At 45.1% G+C, this 14324-nt stretch overlaps 2 protein-coding genes across 3 annotated transcripts in view; one reads left to right on the top strand and one right to left on the bottom strand.

The window, feature by feature from the left end:
• Positions 1-14324, bottom strand: part of LOC113428171 (cytochrome P450 2J5-like) — a 135238-nt gene that overhangs the window by 70474 nt on the left and 50440 nt on the right. The gene's annotated exons all lie outside the window — the stretch shown is intronic.
• Positions 10374-14324, top strand: part of LOC113428183 (cytochrome P450 2J2-like) — a 30527-nt gene continuing 26576 nt past the window's right edge. Inside the window, exon 1 of one of the 2 annotated variants that reach the window (XM_087965509.1) lies at positions 10374-10548. In XM_087965509.1, coding sequence (XP_087821635.1) covers positions 10378-10548 — 171 coding nt within the window. In that variant the 5' untranslated portion in view covers positions 10374-10377. Of the gene's footprint in view, positions 10549-12444; positions 12500-14324 lie in introns of those variants that run through there. The other variant, XM_087965510.1, reaches the window with a different exon arrangement.

The raw sequence follows: 14324 nt of genomic DNA on the forward strand, positions 1-14324 counted from the left end.
TAGTAATCCAGTTATATCCAGTAATAACTTCAAGTCTCAATTCTCAGTTCTCAGTTCAGTCTGGTACCTCTGCCACTTTACTCCGCTCTCCCTGTCAGAATGTCTGCCTCCACGAATTGCACTGTCACTCCTCTAATCACTTTCAAAGATTTCAAAGTTTCACAGTTCTTCTCCGCTATAGAATACTCTCCGCGGTATGTTCATGTGGCTGGAAATACAAAACTTTCCTCATCAATAGTCACTCTTCTTTCCTTTCCACTTTCCTTTTTAAAAGCAATTTTCCACTTTATCCGGAGCTATGGGTAAACAGCTCAGTCTTGCTGCCACTTTCCACTTTCCCCCTTCTGCTCCAGCGTTTCACACATGTACCACATGAACCTTTTAAATTTATCCAACATCGATTTCCTTTCGGACTCTTTCCCGGACTCCAAATTCGATCTCGTCTCTCCGCTTCCTTCTCAAAGTTGTTCTATCATGTCTTCGGGCCAACCTAACTGGCTGACTTCTTTTGCCCTGTGCTTCGGGCTCCCTTTTTTACCTCCAGGATTGCAATTCCCGCTTCGGCACCAAGAGTTCTTCCTCACTTAAGTGATCCCACCAGGATCTAACTTCGCCTTGAACGGTTGCCCACGAGCAAAACCCCCGATGTAACAGTGGATCAAGGTTCTCCTACCTCGCCATGCCACAACATCACCAGAAGTCCCTACCACTTTCATTTTTACTCTTCCTGGTGGCTTCATAGGAACATATAGCCACCAGGAATGTATTTATTCTTTAGACTTGAGATACAGAAGCAAAAATAATGACAGAAAAGCTGGACAGAATTCATTGTAATTTTCTATTTTAAACATCAATATGGGAATGATTGCAATTTTATCTACAATGAAGAGAACCTGGATCAATGTATTTTAGACTTTTTTTCTGCTGGAACAGACACAACCTTGGCTACTCTGATGTGGGCATTGCCCCTTCTTGTAGTAGCTATTGAGGTCCTGTAGATGGCGCTAGCAGCAAACTGCAGCATTTAATCTATATAGGCCTCTTTGTTATTTGCATAGATGATCTCATTTTACTAATGATCTCATTTTACTAATATCACCACTATTCTTAAGGATAGGTTGGGAGGTTTCACCCATGTGGCATCTATTCTCCAATCCAAATGCTGTATCTATGTTACTCTTCCTTGCTTGTAAAAATGGTATAAAAGAATAAACGCTGCCCAGGCAGTCAGACAACTTGGCACTCTGCACAATGACTGGTCTTTGAAACCCATCACCTCCTGACCAATCATCTCAACATCCAGGTTCTAAAAGCACAGAAATTATTTGAAATCTACTCTTCATAAGAATTTTCTCATGCAGATTCTTGACTCTATAAGCAGGTGTATGAAATCACCAGGATTACAGGAAAGCAAAGAATATATTTAGAGAGAGTCTCCATGTGCTAAATAAACAAACCGAGAACCTTCTTTGAATCCTCAGTAAAATATTCACCGAGGAATTAAAAATTGGAAACTGGTACAAATCTGAAACATTTAACAGTTTCAGTGCGGAAATCTACCTTTCAGATTTATTACTTGTTTTTGGCCTAAATTACATATAGAAGAGCAAATTTCAGCATGAAAAAAATAGAAAAAAATCAAAACGGTGGGCATGAGCACCTATACAATGCAAGGCTGCCTGCCACGAAGAGAAGAGATGGGAGAATTGTGGGGAATGTGAGCAGCTGCTGGCAGTCATTCCCCTCTGGTCAATTAGAACTAAAGAAGCTTCTTGGATGAGAAGTGAAATACTTTCTGTTATATCCGTCGTCGGAAAGGAGACTCGGGAGTCAATGACCAGTTTCAGCTCTTTATTAGGTCCCGAGATCGGCTCGGGCTTAGGAAGATCGGCGGCGGCTTATATTTCCCTGGCCGCGGCTGCCGCGGCCAATGGCACCGCTTTGAATTTCCCGCGATTAGTTTCCACCAATCGCGGGGATTCGCGGCGGGCCAATCAGTGCGGCTTGCTCGGCCAATCAGGTTGCCGTGTGCTCTGACCAATCAGGGCACGGTATTTACAAGTATGCAAATGGCTCATACAGAACACCCCTCCCCTCTTCGTATGGTCCTACATAACGTAGTCCCGTAAGTAGGCGGGGCTCCGTACTTCCCTACTTGACCTGCACAGGTTAGTCGATGCCTGGCCTTTGGCCGGTTCGGTCAGGTTCTGTGTTGCTCTCTGCCTCGTTGATGGAACCGCCTGGAAGGGTGAGCTGGGCCTTTCGTCGCAGCTCCCTCCCGGTCTACCCGGGCTGGTCGAGCTGCTGGTGTTGCCGTTCCCGCCTGGTCTTTCTGGGCTGGTTGAGCTGGCTTGGCTGCTTCTTCCCGGTGAGGCCTCGAGCTGTTCGTCTGTTCCCGTCATGTTTGGTGAGTATTCTTGGTTTTCTTGGGATTGGCTGTTTTGGGGTCTGGGGTTTTCCCCCCTCCCCTCTTGGCTGGTGTTGGGATTTCCCCTTCCCCCTGTGTTTTCTTTTTGCGTGTCGGTTGTATTTCCCGTGTCTATTCTTGATCTTAATTGATCGATGTGTCTTTTCCATGCCCGACCGTCGGTTGTCTGTAGCCAGTACGAACGGGGACCTGTCACCTGGGTTATGGTTGCTGGTACCCAGAGTGGGTCTCCCGTGAGGTTTTTTGCGTATACTGCGTCCCCCGGTGTGAAAGTTCGGTGTCTGCTGGATGAGTCGGGGTTTTTTTCTGGGTTGTATGTGGGGTGCAGTCTGTCGAGAGGGGACCTTAGTTTCCTTCCCATTAGCAGTTCTGCCGGGCTTTTGTTGGTTGTCGTGCTTGGGGTTATATGTTGTATGAATAGCATTTTATTAATTTTGTCCTGTATTTCCCCGGTTTCTATTTTTTGGATTGGTTTTTTTTTGTAAATTGAACCATCCGTTCCGCCCTTCCATTCGCCGCCGGATGTGCCGGCGCGGTCAACGCATGCCGTATTCCCCGTTCCGCTAGGAATTTTTTGAATTCTAGCGAGGTAAATTGGGGCCCGTTATCTGATACGGTGACATCTGGGAGGCCGTGGGTTATGAATAGTTTGTTGAGTTCTTTGGTGACGGCCTCCGTGGTGGTGGTTCTCATGTTGCTTACCTCCAGCCAGTTGGAGTAAGCATCTACCGTAATGAGAAAAGTGTATCCCTTTGTCGGCCCGGCGAAGTCTATATGAATCCTGGACCATGGTCCCCTGGGGGTTTCCCATTCCAGGATTGGGGCGGAGGGGGGGCTTGGCCTGGATTCTTGGCATTGTTTGCATGCTGCCACCCAAGCCTCGATTTGCTTGTCCATCCCTGGCCACCAGGCGTAACTCCTGGCCAGGGCTTTGGTCCTAACGATGCCCGGGTGCCCTTCATGCAACAGTTACAAAACCCTTTCTTGTAGTTTTTCAGGGATGACCACCCTATCCCCCCATAGTAAACAACCCTTTTGTAAAGACAGTTCTGTTTGTCGGTTCCGAAATGTCTTGAATTTTTCGTCGTCTTTTTCCGGCCACCCTTTCTCTACCCAATGTAAAATCCGCGCCAGACGTTTGTCTTTATCGGTTTCGCGGGCAATGTCTGATGCGGTTACAGGCAGATTGGGTAGAGTCTCTATGCTAAGGGTGGATGTTGTAGGTGCTGGGTTGGCGTCCAGGTCGGGTAACGGCGTGCGGCTCAGGGCGTCTGCGTGGCTAATTGTGTTACCGGGTCGGTGGGTTAGCCGGTAGCTGTAGGCAGCAAGGAATTCGGACCACCTTGTCATTCTTGGAGATAGAATGTTCGGGGTGGCCTTGTTCCCTGCCAGGATTCCCAGCAGCGGCTTGTGGTCGGTGATGACAGTAAAGGTCCTGCCATAGAGGTACTCGTGGAACCTCTTGATGGCGGCGACGATTGCCAGAGCCTCTTTGTCGAGCTGGCTGTAATTTCTTTCTGGTTTTGAGAGGGTTCTTGAAAAGAAAGCGATGGGTGCTTCTTTTCCGTCGGGGAGAGTGTGGCTGAGGACCGCTCCGACGCCGAAGGGTGATGCGTCGCATGTGACTGCTAATGGTAGGGTCTTGTTGTATTGGATGAGGACGGCATCCGATGTGAGCAGGTCCTTGGTTCTGTTGAAAGCAGCTTCCTCGCGTTCCCCCCAGGTCCAGGTGGCTGTTTTATCCAGCAGCCTATGCAACGGTTCCGCCGCGGTCGCCTTTTGGGGTAGGAAAACATTATAGAAATTGATCAGTCCCAGAAATGCCTGCAGTTCCATTTTATTCTTTGGCCTGGGGGCTTCTTTGATGGCTCTGATTTTTTTTTCGGTTGGGTGAATTCCGTGCCGGTCTAGGAGATACCCCAGGAACTCGACCCTCTCAGTGTACAGCTGGCATTTTTCTTTTTTGACTTTTAGCCCCGCGTTTTTGAATTTTTGTAGCACCTCCCTCAGGCGACCCTCCAGTTCTTTTTGGTTGGCTGCTGACACCAACACGTCGTCGAAGTAGGGCACCACCCCCTTGATTCCTTGCAGGAGTCTCTCCATGAGGCTCTGGAAAATTCCTGGCGCTACACTGACTCCGAACTGGAGCCTCTTGCAGCGAAAAGCCCCCCGGTGGGTTACTATGGTTTGCGCCTCGGCGGTTTCTGCGTCGACCGGCAATTGTTGGTAGGCTTGTGCCAGGTCGAGTTTCGCGAAAACCTTGCCTCCCCCCAGTGAGTGTAGGAGGTGCTGCACTACTGGGACGGGGTAGGCACTTTGTTGTAAGGCGCAGTTTAGGGTGGCCTTATAGTCCCCACAAATTCTCACCGACCCATTGGGCTTGACTGGGGTGACTATGGGGGTCTCCCACCGGGCGTGATCGGTTGGCTCTAAGACCCCTTGTTTGATGAGCTTGTCTATCTGCTCATCTATCTTGGGGCGGAGTGCGAAAGGTACCCGCCGTGGTTTTAGGCGTCTTGGGGGAATGCTGGGGTCTAGGCTGAAGGAGATAGGGGCCCTCGGTACTTGCCTAAGGTGCCGTCGAACACTTCCTGGAAGTCCCTTGCGAGTTGCTCCTCCCAATCTGCCTCTGCGATGTGGTCGATGCCCGTTACTTCGATCCCAAGCGGCGCGAACCACTGTAGTCCCAATAGGCTGGGTCGGTCTCGGTCTACGACAGTCAGGGGAAGTCTTGCTGTGCGCCCTTTGAAAGTGATTTCAAAGTGTCCTGTTCTGACTACCGGGATGCGGTTTCCTTGGTAGTCCTTAAGGATTAACTTCTGGCTTTCCAACCCCCTCTTGTGGATTTTGGGCACCAGGCGCTTGATTTCCCGCCATGCGACCATGGAGAGGTAGGACCCGGAGTCCACCTCCATTTTGCATGGCTTGCCCTCGATGCCCACTTCCACGTATACCTTCCGGGCGTCTGAGATCGATGAATGGCCGATGACGACCGTCTGGTGGGTTTCCTCTCTCTGCCGGATCTCGCCGTTCCGTCGGCCCCGTCCGTCCCGGTTCCAGCGGCTCTCGGCTTGGCGGTCCCTGGGCCTGGGGGTGCCGTCTCATCTCTGGTCGCTGTTGTCTCGTCGACGGGGGCTGTAGGCTTTCTTGAGTCAGCAGACTCGGGCGATGTGGCCTCTCTTGTCGCAGTGCCGGCAGATCGCGTCGAAAAACCGGCACTCTGATCGAGGGTGGTCGCCTCCGCACCCAGCACATTGGGGTCCCGACTTACGACTTTGCCGATCGCGCTGGTCCCGTCCTGTTTGGAGTCGATGGATGTCCTCCTCGTCGTCCGTGGTGTCGGAGGCGAAGTCGAGGTCGCCATGGTGGGTGGTGGTGGTTGCTCGGTGGCTCGCTTCTGTGTGCGTCTCAGTCGTCGTGGCCGCCTCGGAGGTTGTGGCTCAATCCCCGGTATCAGGCCTCCGCATTCGGGCCGCTGATTTCCGGGCTGCTTCGGCTGCTGTGGCCTCGGCAAGGGCATCGGCGAGGGAGATGTCGCCCTTGGCCATCAGCCTGCTTTGTAGGACTGGGTCCCTGAGCCCGAGGACGACGCGGTCTTGTAGCGCCTCATCCATATCCGTGAAGCCGCACATGCCTCCTAGATTTCACAGATCTGCCATAAAATCACTGATGCTCTCACCCGGCCTCTGGTCCGGCCGGTAGAAATCGTGCCGTCTGATGAGGGTGGGCACGGCGGGAGCATAGTGGCCTCGGAGCAACGGTTCGAGGTCGGTCCAGTCCATCGCCTTCACGTCCTCGGGTTTCGCAAGGGCTTTCGCCATCTTAAACACTGCGGGCCCGCAGTGTGTCAGGAAAACAGCCCTTTTTTTCTGCCCGTTTGCGTCCTTGAGGTTGCTACTCTCTAGGAACATCAGGAACCGATCAATGTACGATTCCCAGTCCTCAGTAGCTTGGTTAAAGGGTGCGGGCAGTGCGAGGCTGGCCATCTCGTCGATCTCATTCCCTCGGGACCACGTGCTCGGTGGGTATCAGTTCTGGGATCCCATCCTCGTCGCCAGTGTTATATCCGTCGTTGGAAAGGAGACTTGGGAGTCAGTGACCAGTTTCAGCTCTTTATTAGGTCCCGAGATCGGCTCGGGCTTAGGAAGATTGGCGGCGGCCAATGGCACCGCTTTGAATTTCCCGCGATTAGTTTCCACCAATCGCGGGGATTCGCGGCGGGCCAATCAGTGCGGCTTGCTCGGCCAATCAGGTTGCCGTGCGCTCTGACCAATCAGGGCGCGGTATTTACAAGTATGCAAATGGCTCGTACAGAACACTTTCAAATTAAAAAAAACAGTTAAGTTCAGTTGCCTTTTGGAATAAAGCATCTCTGGCATAGCCATGATCTGGATGATTGGGAATCTCCATAGATGTTAATCTTGTTATTAACCTTGCCAATAAAACACATTACTTTCCATTTGGTTTTAGTATCTATTTTCATGTTTAATATATTTCTCTTATGGACTTCACATTCTCCAACCAGAACAAACTTCAGAGATAATCCAAAATGATACCATGCTTGAAGTGATGAAATGCTGCTGACAGAATTAAGAGAAGAAGAAAGGAGCTACTATCCATCCACATCCTAGGGCAGAACATCCACAATAGCAAACAATGCCTTTTTAAATCCCATACTTAGGCCTGAATGTAGACTGGATCCGAATGCTTCATCTAGAGTCTGGTTACAGTCTGATCATTGTCTTTACAACATCCCCCAAAGGACACTCCCCCCCCAGTATTGCCCCACTTGTATTTTCTGGCAATTCGTCTCTCATAATTCTTTGATTATTCAAAATCTTCCTCTGAATCAATGCAAAGAAAGGGGACTCTTGGGGTTAATCCTGCCTAGTCTCTTTGTTATCCCTATATTCTGGAGTAGATTCCCAACAGAAGGGCCTGTCAGGCTTCTGGGACCTTTCCCCAAGTGTCTCCTGGAAACTAGTTGCATCTGAATGATGTGATCTAAATAGTAAGCTGCCTGGTATATGGGAAGTGATCTCACCATGATCTTCAGATCACATGTTAGCTAAGAAAAAGACCAGACCAAGTGTGTGCTGCATTCAGTGTGAGTCAGCATCATGATAACTTTTTGGTTTTGTCTTGGTAGTCATGAATTTTTGAGTCACTCAGACTCTACTCTGATGGCCTAGAGATTTATATTTTTGAATATAAGAAATGTGGATAAAATTGCCGACATCAGGGCAATGAGGTCAAAGGCCTAGGCAATGAGGAAAGCAGTACAGCAGCAATACTTACAGTTTATACTTGATTCCTTATATTCAATCAATCAGAATTAGCTGGAAGGCACCTTGGAGGTCTTCTAGTCCAATCCCCTGCTCAAGCAGGAGACTGTATACTATTTCAGACAAGTGACTGCCCAGTCTCTTCTTAAAACCCTCCAGTGATGAAGCACCAACAATATCGAAAGGCAAGCTGTTTCATATTTCTGGATATATTTCTGAACTAGTGTGCCATGAAGCCCCAGGTAATATAATAAAGGGTACAGACTCCTGGAATTTATAATCCATCAACATCTGGGAGGCTATAGTTCCTCAAACATAAACTGGGATTAGAATTAGAATAACAGCATTGAAAGGGACTTTGGAGGTCTCCTACTCTAACCACCTGCTTAGGCAGGAAACCCTATACTATTTCAGACAAATGGTTGCCTAATCTCTTTTTCAAAATTTCCAGTATTGGAGCATTCACAACTTCTGGAGGCAGGTGTTCCACTGAATTGTTCAGACAGTCAGGATGTTGATTTAAGGATAAAACAATCTCTCTTTTTGGTATTCTAATGACCCATGTTAACTCTGTTAAGAGATATACAGTAGGAACTCAGGTGGTGATCATAATCTATTCTATGAATTCGGTCATCACCCGATTTGGTTGTCACCAGAAGTGTATATGCGTAAAAAAAAATGGCATGGTGCAGAAGGACAAATCCCTGTGGCTGTGTTTGGATGCCACCTGAGCACCCATTTGCGACCAGAGGTAAACAATTTTGGTTGTCACCTGATTTGGTCGTGAATGGAAGCATTTGTGACCAGAGGTTCTACTGTATGTGGAGCAACCTAGTTTGAAGGATTCAGGCATTCCAAATTTTCCTCTCATCACATAGTGTTTGAGGTAGAATTGGTCCAACTCACTGTGTGACAACTCTCTATTTAAAACTGATGTGAGCATATTTCATTTTGTCCCTCCTTTTACATCGTTTTTTAATGATGATGATAATATTCCATCATTTCTTTTATATTAGTATAACTCTTGTTCTATGGTGAGTTGGCCCAAGGAGAGTTGGCTGTAGTAAGTTGGCCACAGCAAGTTGGTCATGGCAAGTTGGATGGGGTGAGTTGGCCATGGTGAGTTATCCTAGACCCTGATTGGGAATGCTCTTTCTCTTATTGCTCTTATCGTTGTTGTTGTTTCCTTTATATGATGCTTTAGCTCTTCCTCCTGATTGCTGTACTCCACTGATGGGAAAGTAAAAGCAAACCATCTTTTGATGCTTCATCATATCACTGCTAGTATATTTTTAACAAGGTATTGTGATATTAAGGTATTTTCAACAAGGTATTATGATCAAGGTTCACTTACTGTAAATAGGACAGGAAGGGATTTATTTCTTTTTGTTTTTAAATCAATGGCAAGGACTGGGGTAGGGGCAAAATCAGTCAGGGAAAGTCACTCATTGCATAACATCTACAGTCCCTTTGGTGAACGGGACAATTTATAGATTTAGTGAACAAGCAAATTAATTACAACTGAGAAGGGAATTCAAGGAGAGAACTGGAGAATTCTTATCCTTGTGACATGGGCCAATTACCAATTAAAGGTCCCATGAAGGGAAATTGTGGAATGATTCTAGGAACCAAGTGAAACATGAGTCCTTCTTAGAGTTCTGCTGTTTACCTAAGGAGGAAAAAAAAACCATATGGAGCTCAGGAACAAGGACAGATGTGAGCTTCAATTTTTTTTTAAAAAAAGATCAAGCTTTCAGGCTGTGCTCAGAATGACATACATCATAGCAATCAGTAATTTAATTGTCAGGAATAATAAGTATAATAAAAGTATTGGGCCATAAGAAAAAAACATAATATCATAAAGGATAATTAGATCCTATTCAAGCCACCTGATCTCTTTTAAAAAAGGTTGGGGATCACTGGGTTTAATGATACTTCAGAGTTGGCTAATTGTCCCTGCTAAAACTTTACCATGAATCATTTTCAGATGTGGTCATGGGTTAGGCAACTGATTGGTGACATCATGTTTAGATAGGTATTTCTAAACATCTATAGCTCTCTACCTATAATTTGATGCTTGGATTTAGGACAACTTTCAATCAATAATAGTTGCTGCAGAATCTATTACAACAGCTCTGCTTATAACCATGAAGATTACACTTATTTTAGTTGCAAAAGGCTACACAGCACCAGAGACGGTGCTCAACAGTATGAAGCCTTCATGAAGACATTCCTTTATTTGTAAGCAAAACTGAGTGAGTTCTTCATGCTAAAATCCTGATGCAGGGCTTGCAAGGATATGAATGAGACATAATCCTGGACTAGATAGTCTTTCTCTGGTCCAACAAGATTCTTTTTTGTATTTAGATAGATTTCATGGACTATGATTTTAAAATATAAAGTTTGGGACAAAATGGATTACACAGCTGTTGACGTCTGTTATTTGTGTGGCATATGGCCAGAGATAACCGCATTAACCTGAATTAATGTGATAATATCTTGATGACAACGTTCCATCACTAATGAGACAGCATCAAAAGACACATTGCTATTTGTTTTCCATCAATGGAGTATATAAAAGAGGAAGTAAAAAAAGCATCAGACAAAAGCATCTTCAGATCCACCAGTGAGCATCAAAGAAAGAAAGAAAAAAACAGCAGGAAAATGATGGTGACGGGGATAATTTTGTGTTTTTTGCTGTTTGCTCTGCTGATTCTCTTCTTCCTGAAACAACTCTGGTCCCGAAGACATTTGCCTCCTGGTCCTTTGGCTCTACCTCTCATTGGGTCTCTCTGGGCAGTTGGGTTTTGGTTCCATGAAGATATCTTCCGTAAGGTATTTAATTCTAACCAGTTATACGCAAGATAATTCTCACTTGTTTTCTTTATACCAAAATCATGGACAAATGTATTAATCTAGTAAAATATTTTCACACATTGAGGGAATACATTTCTTGAAATGCTAGTGCTGGCACTTGATTAGTTATTTTCCACATCATACCAGAATATTCAGGTAAGACTTGCTTATAGCTGTTTCATAGAGAACTATGAGGAATAATGGGGGCTGAATGGAGGATATAAGAGGAAGGAAAGTAAAAAGCAGAGGACAAAAGGGTACAACCATCTCAGATTCACTAGTAAGCATCAAAGAAAAAGGGTCAGCCGGACAATGATGACTATAGGGACACTTTTGTTCATCTTGCTGCTTGCTTTGCTGATTCTCTTCCTCCTGAGACAACTTTGGCCCCCCCTCTCATTGGGTCTCTGTGGGCTAACAGGATTGAGCTTCATGCAGATTATTTTTATAAGGTATTTCATTCTAAATAATTAACCAACAATATATAAAATAATTCTCAATTATTTTCTCTGTACCATACCAATAGACAAATGTATTAACCTAATAAAATATTTTTACGCAATGAGGAATTTAATTAATCAAATGATAGTGATGACACTTGGTTATATAAATTGTGGACAAATGTATTAATCTAGTAAAATTTTCTCATGCAATGAGAAATACATTTCAAGTGCTAGTGATGACATTTCATTAGTTATTTTCCTTATTATACCAGAATATTCAGGTAAGACCAGGGGTGGGATTCTACTGGTTCCCTCCGGTTCTATAGAACCGGATGTTATGATTCGGCTCAGTTTGGATAACCGGTAAATCATGCCCTTGGCTGGCCTTTCCCTCCCAGCCACTTGCCTCTGATGAGGCTGAAGATACTTTGCTGGCGGTTCCGGGCTTTAAGCCTGTAGCAAGAATCCCTTTCTCTCCTCCCCCCACCCCATCCCATTTGGAAGATATTGAGTTTTGCTGTTGCTGACGACATCCTCAGTGCTTCCTAAATGAGGTAGATCGAGTGGGAAGTGACTGGTGTGTGTACGTGTGAATTTAAGCCTCCTTCCTATAAAATCCATTCAGAAAACAAAGGAACAGATATTGTTTAATTCTACTTTAGCCCAGATTGCTGGGAGAGAAAGTAGTTTAAAAGTATTATTTAATTGACTGATTCATTGGCTTCCCGGCACTTCTTGTAGCACTGAGTAGCTGTGTGCCTTTTAAAATCCAGTGCTCAAACCCAAGAATGCTGGATTTCAAAATAAAAACCAAGGAGCTCAGTGCTACAAGGAGAAGTTCCAGGAAGCATTGTTGGAGCTGAATCGGGCTTGAAAGCATTTTAAAGTAGCCTGGAGCAAGTCTCCCTTGGGGGAGCGACTTTAATATCTTTAAAGCTGTGTTTTTTTTTTTTTTTTTTTTTTTTTTTTTTTTTTTTTTTTATTTTTTTATTTTTTTTTTTTTTTTTTTTTTTTTTTTTTTTATTTTTTTTTTGTGGGGGGGGGGTTGGGGGGGGGAGTAGGGGGGGGGGGGGACCTAACACTATGTCCTTGTGATGAAATGTTTAAATTTAAGTTTAAAATGTTTAAATTACATTTTATATATTAATCCACCAGTAGAAAATAGGTAACATCCATTTGAGGTCAATCAAGAGGTGGTATTCAGCAGGTTCTGATCAGTTCTGGAGAACCGGTAGCGGAAATTTTGAGTAGTTCAGAGAACCGGCAAATATCACTTCTGACTGGAGATTTTTCAGTATCCTTTCCCTGCCACGCCCACCAAGCCACAGCCACAGAACTGGTAGTAAAAAAATTTGTATCCCACCACTGGGTCAATCCATGCATTTAGTGAGGAGGAGGAGGAAGAAACATTAAATCAGAGCCTTGGTTCAAGGCGCAATCCAGTAGAAGTGCCTTGATGGTTCTGTCCAAGCAGAGACAGGAGCGTGGTAAGTATGGAATCTTATTAATTCATACAGAGATACAATGCTCAGTATCTTTAAAGTTGGTAATTCTTTCAGTTACTGACTTGGGAATAATCAAATGATCAGGTCTCATGCTGCCTGGGGAATTCTGGGAATTCAAGACCACATGTCTTAAAGTTGCTAAGCTTGAAAAACAGCAGTACAACTTCTTGTGAGCCTGGGTTATTTTCCTGCATCTTGGGAATAAGGAAATTATCCTATGCACCTGGTGCAGAGATGCAGCTGAAATTTAGTTAGATGTTAATTGGAAGGTTAAAGCAGCAGATACAGATAGTCTTTGACTTACAACTATTTGTTTTCCCTCCATTTAAAGTTACAACAGCACTGAAAAAAAGTGACTTATATCCCCCCCTCCCACGGACAGAGAGAGAGAGACAGAGGGAGGGAGGGAAAGAGAGAGAGACCAAGAGAGACAGGGGGCGGGGAGGGAAGGAGAGAGACAAGAGACAAAGAGAAAGAGGGGAGAAGAGAGAGACAAGACACACACAGAGAGAAAGAGGGGGGGGGAGAGAGACAAGAGACACAGAGAGGGAGGAAAAGAGAGAGATAATAGCCACGTACAGATAGGAAGAAAGAGAAGGAGGGAGGGAAAGAGAGAGAAGGAGAGAGAGAGAAGACAGGGAGGGAGAGAGGCAGGGAGGGAGGGAAAGAGAGAGAGACAAGAGACAGAGATGAGAGAGAGAGAAAGAAAGAAAAAGGAAGAAAGAAAAAGAGATGAGGAAGAGGAAGAAAGAGAGAGAGAGATACCTGTTTAAAAGAAAATAGAAAAATGGCTCTGAGTGTTTAAGGTTGCAGACCCCGGGTTAGGCAAACACCATGGTCATTAAGTGAACCTTGTGGTCATTAAGCAAACATTGATTGTTAAACAAGTCCATTTTCCCCAATGGGCATTTTTAACTGGAAACCAGAAGGAATTGACTGTGTGGGATGTTGTAACTGATCATAAGTCTGTGTGTGTGTGCTCGTGTGCATGGCTGTCAAAACACCAAAAACAGGTCAAGTAGCTCTAGGGAGGTCAGTCGTAAATTAGAACACTTGCTAAGCAACTTGCCATTAAGCGAGGACCACTTATATTTGGTTTGCTAGTCACATGACCACCTAGCCACACTCACCCAGTCACATGACCAAGCCACACCCACAAATTAGGCCACACCCACAGAACCGGTTGTTAAGAAATTTGAATCCACCCCTGGGTAAGATTTGCTTATAGCTGTTTCACAGAGCACTATGTGAAATAATGGGGCTGAATTTTTAGAAGGCAGATTCTAGTTCAGTCTTACCAGAAAGGTTTGATAATGGAACCAATTCTTCAGAGAGAGGATGGGTTCCCCTTCATTTTATTTTTATTTATTTATTTATTTATCTGATTTGTCAATCGCTTACAAGATAATAGGTATAAGTATAAACATGAATAAGAATACAGGAAATAGGTACGAATAAAAGGGGACAATAGGACAGGGACAGTAGGCACGATGGTACACTTATGCATGCCCCTTACAGACCTCTTAGGAATGGGGTGAGGTCAATAGTGTTTAATTATTTTGTTCAGTTGAAGCTAGGCAATCTTCTGTTGAAGATGCTTTGCTCTATATTCCTGCGGTAGACAATAGGTGGAATTTTGTAGCCTAATTAGACCCTTCTAATTCTGCAATTCTATAATAATTTCAAAAGCTTTCTGGATCTCAGTTCTAGACAAAATCTATTTCCACTATGTGCACGAGTCATATGTGACAAGGAAGCAGGGGTGGGATTCAATTTTTTTAACAACCAGTTCTGTGGGTATGGCTTG

The sequence above is a fragment of the Notechis scutatus genome, chromosome 4 (genome assembly GCF_049901735.1).
Source record: "Notechis scutatus isolate UNSWTSFEM ecotype Mainland chromosome 4, rNotScu1.2, whole genome shotgun sequence".
In the NCBI taxonomy this organism is placed as follows: domain Eukaryota; kingdom Metazoa; phylum Chordata; class Lepidosauria; order Squamata; family Elapidae; genus Notechis; species Notechis scutatus.